This window comes from Gastrolobium bilobum, unplaced genomic scaffold, assembly GCF_033153095.1.
Source record: "Gastrolobium bilobum isolate Gb01-03AN ecotype WA unplaced genomic scaffold, APGP_CSIRO_Gbil_v1 utg21167, whole genome shotgun sequence".
Taxonomy (NCBI): domain Eukaryota; kingdom Viridiplantae; phylum Streptophyta; class Magnoliopsida; order Fabales; family Fabaceae; genus Gastrolobium; species Gastrolobium bilobum.
Window position 1 is genome coordinate 492,509 of NW_026898371.1, and position 16,370 is coordinate 508,878.

General features: G+C 32.7%; 3 protein-coding genes across 3 annotated transcripts; 2 read left to right on the forward strand and 1 right to left on the reverse strand.

Moving 5' to 3' along the window:
• Positions 1 to 4,773: 4,773 nt before the first annotated feature.
• LOC133315411 (phloretin 4'-O-glucosyltransferase-like) lies at positions 4,774 to 6,549 on the reverse strand. The gene has a single exon (XM_061517039.1). The coding sequence runs from the start codon at positions 6,480 to 6,482 to the stop codon at positions 5,058 to 5,060; it is 1,425 nt and encodes a 474-aa protein (XP_061373023.1). The 5' UTR covers positions 6,483 to 6,549; the 3' UTR covers positions 4,774 to 5,057.
• Positions 6,550 to 11,373: 4,824 nt separating this feature from the next.
• Positions 11,374 to 11,834, forward strand: LOC133315398 (uncharacterized). The gene is made up of 2 exons (XM_061517008.1): positions 11,374 to 11,434; positions 11,527 to 11,834. Exons 1-2 carry the CDS (start codon positions 11,374 to 11,376, stop codon positions 11,832 to 11,834), a joined length of 369 nt encoding a protein of 122 aa, XP_061372992.1.
• A 2,641-nt stretch (positions 11,835 to 14,475) lies between these two features.
• On the forward strand, positions 14,476 to 16,018 carry LOC133315432 (phloretin 4'-O-glucosyltransferase-like). The gene has a single exon (XM_061517063.1). It carries the CDS (start codon positions 14,574 to 14,576, stop codon positions 15,981 to 15,983), a length of 1,410 nt encoding a protein of 469 aa, XP_061373047.1. The 5' UTR covers positions 14,476 to 14,573; the 3' UTR covers positions 15,984 to 16,018.
• Positions 16,019 to 16,370: the final 352 nt, after the last annotated feature.

Below are 16,370 nucleotides of genomic sequence, written 5' to 3' on the forward strand. Positions count from 1 at the left end.
GGGCAGGAGACCAAACCACAAGACAGTCAACATCCGGTTATTTAACATTCGTTGAGGGGAACCTAGTCACATGGAGAAGCAAGAAACAAAAGATGGTAGCTAGATCAAGCGCTGAAGCTGAGTTTAGAGGTATGTCATATGGCATTTGTGAACTACTATGGATTAAAAATGTCCTTAAAGATTTAAAATTAGGAAATGACCAGCCTATGAATCTTTATTGTGACAATAAAGCTGCCATTGAGATTGCACAAAATCCGGTTCAACATGATAGAACCAAACATGTTGAAGTTGATAGACACTTCATAAAAGAGAAGCTGGAGCAACAAATTATTAATATTCCCTACATCAAATCAGAAGACCAACTTGCAGATGGATTAACAAAAGCAATATCTGTTAAAGCTCTTGGAAGAATACTTTGCAAGTTGGGCATGCTAGATATACATGCACCAACTTGAGGGGGAGTGTTGAAACAGAAAGTTAAATTCAAAATTAGAATTTGAATTATTGTTGTTAGTTTGTTTCATAACAAATAAGTCTTGTTACTGTTGCAAACGTGTATATTTTCTGTTCCTAGAAAATAGATTTTCAGTTACTAGTTTCTGTATAAATGTACCTTTGTAACATTCAATTATAATCAATGAAAGAGTTAATTTCTCCATTATAGAATTTTAACAAAACACTCCATAAAAGGCATAACCCTGCACGGCTGCACATGCATTGACGGCAGCGTTCAGATGCCTCCGTTCATTATTGTATGTAATTTTCATTGTTTGTAGCTTTTGGATATTTTTTATGTAAAGGTTAATGTTCTAAATTTCCAAAGCAGCACAACAAATATGAAGAATTTAAAGGAGATCGACCTTGAATCAAAGAATGGGTCAGAAGTCAGAAGGGCCTTGGAAAGCCCAGTTTGTAGCTATGCCCCCTATTGCAATTAAAAGCAACTCCCTAGATATAACCCACGCGAATGACTCATGATGAGTTATGATCCATAAAATAAAATGTACAATAGAAATGTAAACATAATTTTTTTAACAGCCTTAACTTTGATTATTGATCGAATTGATAAGAACGTGAATATGGATACAATACAACTCTGCAAATGTTATTTGAGCATAGGCATTAACCAAGGATCCAATAATTAAGAAGAAGAAAAATCTAGATACTTAATTAGGGTGCTACATACTTAGGGTGTGTTGGGGAGTTTGGGAAGGAAAGGGAGTGAAGAAAAATAAAGGGTATTAAATTTCCGTAGTTAAGAATATGATAAATGAAAAAATTAAGAGTTAATGAGATATTTTTATAATTTTACAATTTCTTGAAAAACTAATATAATTATTATATTTTACAAATGAGATTAAATTTTAAAAAAAAATATTTGGGTAATTTTCATATTTAAAAATAATTTTCCCTCTAAAAAATTATTTTTTGTCTCTAAAAAATTATTAGCCATTATTTCTTAATTGAACGAGAGAAAATCAAAAAAATTGAGAAAAATAATAAGAGCAGATAATAATTTACTATCCCTCTCATATTCTGATTTCAAGGGTGAGAATAGTATTTTAAAATTCAAATACAATATAGGGTTTGTTTTTTCTAAAATTACTTTAGATAATTTTATCTAATGTTCACCAAAACGACATCATTTTGGGGCAGAAATCATGATATTTTTGTAATTTTAATTTATTTCAGGGTTATAATAGTCCTTATCATTCTAGTTTTTTTATTTTTCAACCGCAAAATGACATCGTTTTAATGAACATTAGACAAAATTATCTAAAGTAACATTAGATATTTTTTCCCTACGATATAAGCAAAACCTTCTCTTGTATCTCTTTCTCTTTAACATTGACTCTCAAACACAATCTTAAAGGATCATAAGTAGCCGTTTCAATCCTCATTCATGAAGCTAACAGATATGAATCGTATACTGTACATCGTGATTATAATACTTATAACTCTTAATAACTTAATCGCTTGTTTGGAGCACCTGATAAAGAAGATATGATAGGATAACTTATCATATCCTACTTTTATCTCTTATTTGGTGGGTCAATAGGATATGATTGACTTATCCTATTATCTCATTTTATCCTATCCAATACATGATTTTTTATCTTATGGGGGAAGCTGAGTTATGATTCAATACGATAAGATAATACCCAATATATCCCCACGCTATCCAATATATCCTCACGCTACCCAATATATTTGTATTTATTGCATTTTATTTTATTTTTTTCTTTCTCCTTTTTCTTTCTACGTAATCTTATGACTTATCAAATTGTTAATCAGGTGCTCATCAAACATAGAACATGATATAGGCTTATCAGCCTCATATCATATCCTACTCTTATCAATCTCATATCATATCATACTCTTATCCTATCATATCTACCAAACGAGCCCTAAATGTCGCACTGCATAATCTCTACACAGAGAAGTATCTTGGTCACTGAAACTGGATTTTATCATGTGTCATGTGAGAAATCATAATCATACAAATATAAATCAATAATAATAAAGGAAGAGAGAAAAAAAATATTATAATAGATAATTACAAAATTATAACAGTTAATTTACCTTTATATGGTTACGATTTTTATATTATAATTTTTTTTCACTTGCATCAATTTCCTTGGTCACTACCACTATCAGATCTACTTCATAATCGCTAAAGCACAATCTCATATATATCATGTCCAGATATACACATTTCCCACTATTTTTCATCTCCCCTTCTACTTGTACTTTTTAGCCGACGAAAGTGCGATTGTGGATTTGTGACTGTACATGGTTTCTTATTATTGGTCATAGTAAATTTTAGGATCAGGATATGAGACCTCGCCTCCCATGAATTCGTTTTAGTTCTACATCACGTGGTGTTAATTTCATTTTTGCCTCCTTTCATAACTTTACTTAGTGAAATATGAATAAAAGAAAATTAAACATATATTGAAAAAAAAATTCCAATCTCACCTCAATTAGTACAGAGAATAAAATGACGCATTAGTGCTTTACCTAAACAAATGTGCATCCCTCTAATTTCAATTAGGAGCTAGCCTTGACATGACTATGAAAATAAGGTGGCTGGAAGAGGTTGTTTTTGGATGGATACCTTCAGATTATTTATAAAATTAAATAAATAAATAATAAAAGTGCATGATCACTCAAACCACTTAAATTACACACAAATTATAAATAATTTCAAGACTCTCTGAGTTGTGCAAAGAATTAGATTAATGCTAAATAAATATTTAAAGGACTAAACTGTTAAATTAATGTTAATAAAATATATAAATTCGTTACTTAATAAACAACTTTTATATTAGTTAATAGTAATTTATTAGTTTCTTTTAACGTGGGATTCATGATTTCATTACTCAAAGTCAAAAAAAAAAAAAAACACATTTGATTAAGAAGACAAAGTTTATGATCCTCTACCATGTGGACTCCAAGGGAGAGAAAGGGTATGCATAATCAATTCTTTTTTAATTTCTGATTTCGAGAACAGAAATAGATAGAAAACTCGTTTGGTAAAATTGATTTATTTTTTTGTTCCCGAAATGAATCAGTTTAATTTTTGTGTTGGGGAACAGAAAAAAGAATAAAAAAATTTCAGTTTTTTTTGTTCCCGGCACAAAATGAGAAACATTTATCTCTCTTAATCACTCTCCACCTCTACCATCATCGCCGCCACCACCAACATCCCGACACGACTGTCGCCACCATTGTACCACTAGTGCTGTCGTCACCACCCCTCACCACCGCCACTATTACCACCACCTCCACCCATCACTACCACCATGTCACCGTCATCACCACCACAACTACCACTGCCACCACCACCACCATTACCACTACCACCGCCGCCGCCGCCGCCACTTTCACTGCCACCATCGCCATTACACGCCACTGCCACCACTACCATCACCACCACTGTCACCAACCACCACTACAATTGCCGCAACCAACCACCTCCACCATCATCACAACCATTACCGTCACCACCACCATCATCGCTACCATTACACCACCACTACCATCACCACGCCATTGCCATCATCGCCACCATCACCACCACCACCACCGCAGCCACTGCCACCACCACCACCATGATGCCTTCACAACCACAACCATGCCACTGCTACCATTCTTGCCGCCACCAACCACCATACCCACCACCATTGTCGCAGCCACTGCCGTCACCTCCACCACTACCACCGTCGCTGTCACCATTACCACCGCCATCGTCGCAGTCACTGCCGTCACAACCGCCGCCGTCGCCACCACCACAACCACACCATATTGAAAGGAAAGTGATGATCCGAAATTTTTTTATATTTAATAGGAATTTTTTTTATTATATTATTTGTGGTGTTATCAAACACAATTCTCATTCTCGGAATAAAAATAGAACATGTTATCAAACATATTTTTTTTTCTCAGAAACTGTTCTAAGGCACAGAAATAAAAAGGAATTGTTTATTTTCAGAAACAGTGCTCGGGAATGGAATATAATGGTTATCATGCACACCCAAAGTACGCTGGGATGGAAATGGATCATCTCATGTAAAAAAATTAATATGGTCATGTGTGGCAATCATAATTATACAAAGAGAGAAAGTACAGTGAGATGAAAATGGATCCTCTCGTGTTAAAAAAAATTAATAATATAGTCATATGAAACAATCATAATTATACAGAGAGAGAAAGCACGGTGGGAAATGACAAGAATAAATAATAATAAAAAATTTGGAACAAACACTGTATTCAACTATTTTGTTTTGTCCGTAGCTTTAAATGACAAGAATCTTGTTCATGTAACATATGATTGTTATTTATCATAAATAAAACATTTGGTGTGCAGTAACGAAACAATAATTTTCCACCATGAAACAATAATGGATGCAGAACTTATAAAGGACAAAAGAAAAGCAGAACACCCATTACAACCAAACCCTTTCGACCACCTTATCGTGTTTTGTGCAGCGAATAGATAAGAAGAAAAGAAAACACTGCATTGGACAGAGAAATTGAGACCACAAGAGTCCAACTCATGAGTTGTTAGCCACACGGAAGCCTTCTGCAACATAATCCAAAAAAGTCCTTAGATTCTTTTCGGAAGGACCACCTTCCTTAGCTGCCTCCTTAGCCAAACTCTTCCATTTCTTTGCATTATTTCTTAATTCATTTCCTTTTTCTCCACTCCCCATCACAACTTCCAAACATGTCCTAATTTCCTCTGCCTGTACTACCACGTCCCCATTCACCTCATGATCCACTCTCATCCCTGTCTTCCACACATCTTCTATCATCTTTGCGTTTGTCTTTTGATCTGACCACTGAGGAAATGCCACCACAGGAACCCCAGAAACCAAGCTTTCCATGGTCGAATTCCAACCACAATGTGTCACAAAACAACCCAACGAAGGATGTGACAGAACCTCCAGTTGAGAACACCATTTCACTATCTTCCCCTTCTCTTCCAACTCCTCTCTGCATCCTAGCTCCTCCTCTTCTTTTTCTCTAATGACCCACAAAAATGGACATCCACAATCTAATAACGCACGTGCAATTTCCTCCATTTGTCTCTTAGACAGCACAAAATAGCTCCCAAATGAAACATAAACCACAGATAACCCAGGCTTTGAATCCAACCATTGAATGTAATCATTTGAGTCTTGAAAGAAGTCACCACCAAATGAAGTATCAGTTGAGTCTTTCCCATCCAAATAAGCAGACGGAATCAACGGCCCGATCGGGATCATGTTTAACTTATCAACGGCTCTGAAAGCCTCTGGTTCCAATGCTTCAAAGCTATTCACAAGTACTATCGGATTATTTTCCATGTCAAGGACTTTAATCTGTTCCTCAAACAACGGAAAAACGAAAGACAACACACTCGGATTCGAGACCAGTAAAAAAGATGGTATGTCACGTGGTGACAGTAAAAATGGAAACCCTGGTAGTGCGATGGAACTACATAAGGGCTCTTTGGTAAATTTCTCATTGATGTAATCACCGTAGCCGTGAAAGTAATAATAGAGGATTCCCAACACCGTGGCTGGTTCAATCCACAGCAACGCTGTTGGGAGATTGAACCCACGCGCCACCTCTTGCGCCCATGGAACGATCAAGGTGTAGGTTAAACAAGTGAAAGGGTGACCCTCCTGCGCGCTTGAGACTATGAGATTGGTCACAAACTCGGAGTCCCGGCGCTTGAGCTCTGACGTGTAGAGCTTGTAATCGGCATCAGCGCCGGCGATGGCATTGAAACCGTCGTCGTAGCCGTCGGAGAAGGGGACGAGGGAGAGGCCAGGGATGTTAACTTTCTTAGTCATGCGACGGTACATGTGCACAGTGATACCAAGAGTGACGTGTGCTGCACCCATAGCGATGAGTCGCTTTGCAAATTCAAGGGCAGGGTTTAAATGGCCTTGTCCTGGGTACGTTATGAGGAGGAAGCGGTGGTGGATCATGGCGGCGCCGGCGGTGTTTGGTTACTAGATAGATAACTAGCACTCTTGGTTACTAGAGATATGCATTCTTTGGTTTCATATATATAACAAAGAGATATGCATTCTTTGGTTTCATATATATATATATATATATATATATATATATATATTATATTTATCTCATGTTACATAAGAGAAGTCAATTTCCTACACACTCAAAAGAGAGGTGGGTCTCACCTCTATTTTTTCTTTCTCCTCTTACCTGTGGGTCCCACTTATAATTTTGTTTCTACTACATGAGAGAACTTTTTTCCTACAGCATAAGAAAACTATTTTCCTATATATATATATATATATATATATATATATATATATATATATATATATATATAAAAGTATTTGTCATTTTAAATGGCATAAAATTATGTCATTTTAAGATAGAGATAGATGCAAAATACTTTTTTTAATTTAAAATTTAAATGAAAAAAAAACACACCCACTTTTTCTCTTTTAGAATTTTTATTTTTTTGTAACATCTCTCTCCTAAAATGACATAACTTATGTCATTTAAAATGAAAAACACCAAATCCATATATATATATATATATATATGTATATATATATAGGGGTGATAAAGGAGCCGGAGGCCTTTGGCTCGGCTTGTGAAGGCCTGAGCTTACATGCCTAATATTGGTTGTTTAAACCAAGCTTGGACTTTTATAAAAACTCAGTTTAGTAAAAAGGCCTCAAGCTCTAATTTAAAAGTTCGGCCTTGGAGCCTCTCAGGCTGGCCTAATATATTAATTTTTATTTTTATTTATATTTTTTATACTATTTATAATAGCCCTTCCTTTCCTCTCAATTCATTTCACCCTTATTTTATTAGTTAAATAGACATTTTGAATGATTTTGTTCTATATTATGCTATTTGGATATACATTGAATTTATGAATATTTATGGAATTACTAGTGTTGTTGATTGTATATTCTGTTTGGAAAAAATTTTGTTGTCTTATTATTTTCTAACAGGCTAACAAGCTAAATCAGGCTTTTATTTTTTGTAAATAAAGTAGGCCACAGGTCGATAATTATATTTGTAACAGGTAACAGGTTTGGTAAGACCGACACATTTAAACACAGACTTAGCCTTTTAAGACCAAAGCTCGGCTCGGCTCGGCCCGTTAACACCCCTATATATATACATATATATTGTCATTTCAAATGACATAAAATTATGTCATTTTAAGAGAGAGATATACACAAAATAATTTTTTTATTTAAAATTTAAATTAAAAAAACCATCAACTTTCTCTCTCCTATGATTTCCATTTTTTGTGTCTATTTCTCTAATAAAATGACATAACTCATGTCATTTAAAATGACAAACATCAAACTTTGTCTCTCTCTCTCTCTCTCTATATATATATATATATATATATATATATATATATATATATATATATATATATGGGTTTTATAAGAGTTATGTTGTAGGAAAAGTGATTGTGAAACGTTATAGAGATTCATTTTGCGTGCCTTAGTTTTTTTTTTTTTTTTTTTGCTTTAAAAAATGTGAGTCCCACAAAATGTTGTGTGTGTAGGAAATTTTTTTGTGTCATGTTAAAGGACAAACTACAACCCCTATATATATATATATAAGACTTATTGTTTCTCAAGCTGCTTGAGATAATTTTATCTCTGGCTACTAAATCATAACCGTACAAAGATGGATCAATGATGATAAAGGAAGAGAGAGAAAAAGGGAATCATAACCAATACAATTCAAAGGTGAATAAATTAATATAAGGAAATAAATAAATAAAATGACGTAGTTTTGTGGTAGCCGGAGATAAACTTATCTCAAACTACTTGAGAAATATTTTTCCCATATATATATAGGAAGGAAGGATCCGTTTACAAATTTTTTTTGAATTTTTTTACAAATTACACTATGTTCTCCCGGAAGAACACATAAACTTATCTCAAGCTGCTTGAGAAATATTTTTCTTATATATATATATATAAGAAAGATCCGTTTACAAAAAATTTTGAAATTTTTTAAAAATTATATTATGTTCTCCCGGGAGAACAAATAAATTTATCTCAAGCTGCTTGAGAAATATTTTTCCCATATATATATATATAATGGGAAGGATCCGTTTACAAAATTTGTTTGAAATTTTTTACAAATTACACTATGTCCTCCCGGGAGGTCACTAGTTACACTATGTTCTCCCGATAGAACATAGTGTAATTTGTAAAAAAATTCAAAAAAAAATTTATAAACGGATACTTCCCATATATATATATATACACATGCACATGAGCAATGGGATCATTGTTACTTTTTAGGGCTTTATTAATACTCATTTATAAAAATAAAATAAAAATAAAAATTAAACTATACGGAAATTAATGGATGTGTAAAAAAGAGATATATATATATATTTTTGATAACAAGAAAGAGATATTATCTTATGTTGCATAAGAATAATTTTTCCCTATTTTTAATATATTTTTTAACATTGTATAAATTTAACTTAAATATGGTAAATTTATTACTAAATTGAATTTAATAAGAGAAAAATATTTGTCCTTTTAAATAACAAAACTTGTGTCATTTCACGCTCATAAAGAAGTGAGACCCACATCTTTATGTTTTTTGTCCACTCTCTCTCCTCATGATCTATCTATGTCTTTCTCTAACTTAGAATGACATAACTTTACATACTTTTAAATGACACATACTTTTTCCATTTAATAAATACATTTAGTAATTGATAAAGTAATTAATTTAATATCTGAGTGCAATAAATGTATTTATGTTAAAGTTGAATTGATTTTGATATATATATTAAGGGAAAATTGTTTCTCCCTTTAAATGACATAATTTATATTATTTTACTTTCACAAAGCGGTGAGACTCACACTTTTATTTATTGTTTTGCTCACTCTTTCTCTCTCATGATCTATCTATTTCTCTTATTTAAAATGACATAATTTTATCTCTTTTAGAATGATACACATTTTTCTCATAAATTAATGACATGTGAATTTAATGCATATAATGAATTATTTTTTCAAATAACATGTGTAACGCCTTTACTGTATAAGGAAGGACGTCATATCAATCTGATTGAATGAATAATTGATATGGGATCAGTTGTCTTCTTTTGATACAGTTGGAAAGCATTTTAACCATTTTGTGATTTTGTCCCTAATTAATTATTTAATAATTATTTTGTCCCTGATTGAAAAGTATCTATCAATCTGTCCTCTTTAATTGACTAAGCCAAAAATTTAATCGACTAAATGATCAAATGAAGATTTAGTCGATTAAATCTTCAACTTAATTGACTAAATCTACCTCTTTATCAGAAGAACAATCTTGTGTATGAGAAATTTAGTCGATTAAATAGGGAGATTTAATCGACTAAATCTTTATTCGATCATTTAGTCGATTAAATTTTTGGCTTAGTCGATTAAAGAGGGGCAAATTGGTTGATAGTTTCCAATCAGGGACAAAATAGTTATTAAATAATTAATTAGGGGCAAAATGGTTAAAAAGCCAGTTGGAAAAGCATTATAGATATGAGAGTAAATATTTTTTTCCGTGCTTAGCAAAATTTTATGAAATTAATGTGAGTCTTTTTTGAATCTGTGAGGGATTACGATTTCAACTAAATATGTTCATTTTGAATTTCTTAGGAATCAAGAATAACTTTTTATTTGCTAGGGACTAAAGTAGATATCGTGAAATTTGTTAAGGATCAAAAAGATATTTACTTTAGATATAATTATTAAAAAAAACACCAAAGGTGCACGTGTCATTGTTTAAAGGAAAAATTTATATAAATAGAGGTGATGATTAGTTGGCTTGATTAGCGCCGAGAGATAGTGATAAACTACTGAAACTCCTCGCCATTACACCGCATATTTACTGGCTTAGGTTTAATAATTCTCTGGCATGACGAAACTAGGATGAACTTTTTTTTTTTTTTTTGAAATAACTAGGATGAACTTGAACCCATGATAATTGTAATAAATGATTTTAATTTATTTAAATACACATCATTCCGTTACCACTTATATTGCTTCTCCACTCGATTGAATCAGCATTTTAAAAAACATAGTAATTTTGTATTAATATCAGTAACGAAGATTTGAAGTTTATGCACATCAAATCAAAAGGCAGTGAGGTTTTGATCACAGTTCATTAAAAAATGGATAAATATTTTTACTTTTATTGTATAATTTTTTTTGGGTTTGCATTCATCATGTAACATGGCCACACAAAAATTTCTACACACACAACATTTTGTGAAACCCGTATTTTTTAAAGCAAAAAAAAAAAAAAAAACTACAGCAGGCAAAACGAATCTTTATAACATAACACAATCACTTTTCCTACAACATAACTTTTATAAAATCCTTTTTTTTTCCCAGTTATATAAAAAAGTGATTAAACATTAAATACTTCAATATATATATATATATATATATATTGCAAGTTTCTTCAACATTTAATTTGCATTTTTTCAGAAAGAAATTCACTTATTATTTTCTCTCTCTCCTAATTTAACAAGAAAAGGTTTGATTCAACAAAGATGAAAAAATAAAGTTTTTGAAATAGGAAAATGAGAGAAGAAAAACCCAAACTACAGTTTCAATCTAAAATAATTAAATACTTAAGAAAGAAGATTGACCATTCTATAAAAAATTAAAAAATTAAAAAAATTAAAAAACCATATCGACCAAAACTCTATTACAATTAATTTCTTATATTTTTGGTGAGTAATTGACATCTCTTGAAAAATTATCTCTTTCCCCCCTATAAATAACGCTACATAGCAGCATTGTACTTTGCCTAAACAAATTCAAGAATAGAACCTAGCAATTTGTGTGATTGGAAATGGCTGATTCAACCATTAAAATTCTCAGCATAATTCTCTTCCTTGTCCTCATTTCTCAAGGTAATGTTTTCTTCCAATTGATGAAAAATAAAAAAATTATAAATTGTTGTTCATAACTTCTCATCTTATTATTTCCCCCCCTATTATCTCAGGCAATAGCAAATGCTACTTGAGTGATCTCTCCATAAGACAATCTCAAACAGGAGCTAAATTGAAGGGAAAGCCAGAGTGGGGTGTGACTATCACCAACAATTGCCCCTGTGTTCAAAAGAATGTCATGTTAAATTGCAGAGGGTTTCAAACCATTGAACACATAAACCCTTCAGTTTTGAGTGTCTCAGGCAATGTTTGTCTTGTTAATGGTGGTAACTCTATCTACAGAGATGCTATCACCTTCAAATATGCTTGGGATCAATCATTTCCATTAAATCCAATTTCCTCAGAAATTGCTTGTTCTTAAATAGCCAAGGGTTGCTCTTATAAACCTTGATGTCATTTGATATATGTAGTTTGGTTTACGGGCAATAATATAATATTGCTGAATAATTAATAGAGCATGTGGGTGAGCAACATGTATCAATGCTTCAGAGGTTTATATTTTCCCATTTAGATTTTGGATATATATAGTTTTTTGGAATTTTGTACTGGACTGCCAGTGAAAATTACTTGCAAACATCATAAAGCATTACAAAATCGTAGTCAAAAGCAAGAATGTTGATAGGAACATTGAAATGACATTATACATGGACGTAGTTGGGGACTTTGACCATATTGTCACTTTTAGGCAAAAAATTACTGTATTGCTACGTCAGGAAAAAAATTTGTCAAAATGTCATGTCACAATCTCGCTGGTCTGACAAGCGAGAATGGTATGGACACGTGTCAGCGTCTGAATGGTCAACCATTCTCGCTGGGCTGACCAGTTAGAATGACAGAATGCTGACACGTGGCAAAAGTACAAGCATTATCTGGATGTCTGTACTTTTGCCACGTGTCAGCATTCTGTCATTCTAGCTGGGCAGTCCAGCAAGAATGGTTGACCATTCAGATGCTGACACGTGTCTAGACCATTCCCGCTTGTCAGACTAGCGAGATTGTGACGTAACATTTTGACAAAAAATTTTTCTGACGTGGCAATCCGATAATATTTTATTAAAGGAGTAACAACATGACGAATGTCCCACTTTCTAAGCTACAACCATGTTATGACACAACCTAAAATGTAAAAAAGGGAAAAGCTGATATCGAATGAAACTAATGCTTAACGAGGGCATCACATTCACGATGCTCAATGTATTTCAGAGATGCTCTCTGTAGTACACTCGCAACGTTTCAATTTTTTTGTATTAACGTATGAGTTTGACTGATTGATGAGTTTTTTTTTCTTTTTCTTCAAACGTTGTTTTCTTCCAGATAAAAAAAAATGTTTTTAAGAAAAAATCTGTCCGGATACCGATTTCTAAAAAAAACATAAGTTACAAAAAAAAAAACTTTATTTTTTTTTCTAAGCTAAAAATTTTAGCTACTAAAAAAAACAGAAGTTAAAAATCAAGTTTTTTTTCAAAAATCAAATATTTTTTTAAAAATCTAAATAATTTTAACTTTAATAAAAAATACTTTTAAAATAAACAAATAAAAGTTACTTTTTTTGGAACCCCATCTAAACAGCCTCTTATTATTGTTAAAACTTTCTATGCATAAAATATATTTCCAATACTCGGATCAAATAAAAATAAATATCACTTTTATTTCATTATTATTTAGATGCAATATATAAAAGGGATTATAATATGTTTAAATTTTTATAATCCAATAATATAAAAAATACTACTTAAAAAATTATCAAAAAATATTTATTGAATTCTCGAATCAATATCAATGCTAGTATGTTTCATTTCCTCGTCACTATTATTATTAAAAAATAACAATCATAAATGGTTATTTATTAAATTTCCATTTATTATATTTATTAAATCAATAAAAGCTCATTAATTACATAGTCAAATGAATTAATGATCATTTATTGATGCTCTAGGTCATCAATGCATTTATCAAACCTAAATTAATGTTATTTGTTTTATTTTCCTGTCTCTATTATTATTTTATAAAATAAATATTATCACTAATACTTACTATATATTATTATTTATATTTTTCAATCATTAAATTCGCATTCATTACATGCTCAAATAATAATTATATATAAAGAGAGAAGAGGAGACAAATCTTTTCATTCTAGTATAAGACTAAAAACATTTTATTTTTTCTTTATACTAAAAACATTTTATTTTTTTCTCAACCTTTAGATTATTTGAATATATATATATATAGTATAATTATTTCTGCAATCGCTTTACGTACAGCAACGACAAGTGTTGTTGCTAGATGTATGGTTATAATTCCCCACATTTAATGCTTTCAAGTATATATATGACAATTATTTAATTGATGCACGTACAACAGCTGTAGAAATGTAAATCCCTATATATATATATGATAAAATTATTTCTGTAGCCATTTTACGTACAACAACGACAAGTGTATGGTTATGATTCCTCACATTTAATGCTTTCATCATTTGTATGGTTATGATTTTTCGCATTTAATGCTTTCAAGTATATATATGGCAAGTATTTGATTGTTTCACCTACAATAGCTACAGAAATGTAAACCCCATAAAATCATTTCTAGAATCACTTTACGTACATCAACGACATGTGTATGGTTATGATTCCTCACATTTAATGTTTTCATTTTTTATATGGTTATGATTCCCAGCATTTAATGTTTATATATATATATATATATATGACAAGTATTTGATTGCTACACTTACAGCAGCTACAGAAATGTAAATTTCATATATATATATATATATATATATATATATATGTCATTAATGCATTTATATTATATCTAAAATCAATAAATATTCATTAAATACACATTCAAAACATCATTATAAAAAAGTTTTATTAATCTCATGTGAAAGGAGATAAGTTATCTCATATCATAGAGATAAACTTGTGGACTCCATCACCTGAAAAAAATAAAAGAAAAAAAAAGAAAAATGTTAAAATTTACAATGACGTAATTGCTTGCGTGTGTTTGTGTGAATATATGGACCCAAGAAAATGGCTGCGCAGTCAAGAGTGCTAGCTACCTTGGTTATCTATAACCATAACCAGGCACTGCCGCCATGGTCCACCACCGCTTCCTCCTCGTAGCATACCCTGTACAAGGCCACATAAACCCTGCCCTTGAGTTCGCAAAGCGACTCATTGCTTTTGGTGCACATGTAACTCTTGTTGTCACTCTTCACATGTATCGTCGCATGACCAATAAAGTTAACATCCCTGCCCTCTCCCTCGTCGCCTTCTCCGACGGCTACGATGCTGGTTTCAGCATCACCGCCGACGGGAATGGAGATTACTCGGTCTACGCGTCAGAGCTCAAGCGCCGAGGCACCGAGTTTGTCCCCTATCTCATACTCTCCAGCGCGCAAGAGGGTCACCCTTTCACTTGCTTGGTCTACACTCTACTCCTTAACTGGGCCGCAGAGGTGGCGCGTGGGTTTCACCTCCCGACGGCGCTGCTGTGGGTTCAAACAGCCACGGTGTTCGACATCTTCTATTATTACTTTCACGGATACGGTGACTACATCAATAACAAAATCAAAGAGCCCTCAAGTTCAATAGAATTACCGGGATTGCCATCGTTTCTAGCACCCCGCGACTTACCCTCGCATTTATTGGACTCTTGTTTTGACTTTCACTACGTCTTTTTTCCAATGTATGAAGCGCAGTTTAACGAGCTTGACGTAGAAACAAACCCAAGACCAAGGGTACTTGTCAACACATTTGAAGCATTGGAACCAGAGGTGTTAAGGGCCGTTGATAATATCAACATGATCCCAATCGGGCCGTTGATTCCCTCTGCCTTCTTGGACGGTAAAGATGCCAACGATACTTCATTTGGTGGTGATATATTCCACTCATCAAATGGTTACATTGAATGGTTGGACTCAAAGGCAGTGTCATCGGTTATTTATGTGTCATTTGGTAGCTTCTGTGTGTTATCTAAGATACAAATGGAGGAAATTGCACGTGCGTTATTAGATTGTGGACATCCATTTTTGTGGGTCATTAGAGAAAAAGAAAAGAATGGGAAAGAAATGGAGGAGCTGAGCTGCAAAGAGGAATTGGAAGAGAAGGGGAAGATAGTAAAATGGTGTTCTCAAGTGAAGGTTTTGTCACATGCTTCTTTGGGTTGTTTTGTGACACATTGTGGTTGGAATTCGACCATGGAAAGCTTGGTTTCTGGGGTTCCCGTTGTTGCATTTCCTCAGTGTTCAGACCAAAAGACAAACGCAAACATGATAGAAGATGTGTGGAAAACTGGGGTGAGAGTGAATCATGAGGTGAATGAGGATGGGGTAGTACAAGCAGAGGAAATTAGGACATGTTTGGAAGTTGTAATGGGGAATGGAGAGAAAGGAAATGAATTAAGAGGGAATGCAAAGAAATGGAAAGTATTGGCTAGAGACGCATCCGAGGAAGGTGGTCCTTCGGAAACAAATCTTAAGACTTTTTTGAATGATGTTGCATAATGCTTCCCTGTGGCTAAAAGCTGAGTTGGGCTGATCAGCGTGATTTAGCTTTTTTAAAAAAACTATTAAAATAATATGATTTAACATAGGGATTAATGTTTAGAGAAATATTACTCTACTTTTACATGAGGTAATTATCTCATTTTCTCTCACTTCGATTTTTACACCTCACTTTTTTCTTGTAATGGTGAGACCCACCCATTTTCTCTCTACCACGTAAGATAACTATCTCATGTGAAATGAGATTAATAAAACCCTAATGTTTATCCTGTAAAATTGGGTCATTTTCATTAAAATTATTATGTTTTATAATGAGAGAAAGAGAAATCATGAAGAAAGTTATAGTTTTTTTTTTTTAATTTATATATTTTAATAAAAAATAGTGAT

What these genes read in the sequence shown, in the direction of transcription:
- LOC133315411 (XM_061517039.1), bottom strand. Translation starts at nt 6,482, where the DNA reads ATGATCCACCACCGCTTCCTCCTCATAACGTACCCAGGACAAGGCCAT.
- LOC133315398 (XM_061517008.1), top strand. Translation starts at nt 11,374, where the DNA reads ATGGCTGATTCAACCATTAAAATTCTCAGCATAATTCTCTTCCTTGTC. An exon ending in CCTTGTCCTCATTTCTCAAG is followed by an intron (nt 11,435 to 11,526) that starts GTAATGTTTTCT and finishes CTATTATCTCAG; the next exon opens with GCAATAGCAAATGCTACTTG.
- LOC133315432 (XM_061517063.1), top strand. Translation starts at nt 14,574, where the DNA reads ATGGTCCACCACCGCTTCCTCCTCGTAGCATACCCTGTACAAGGCCAC.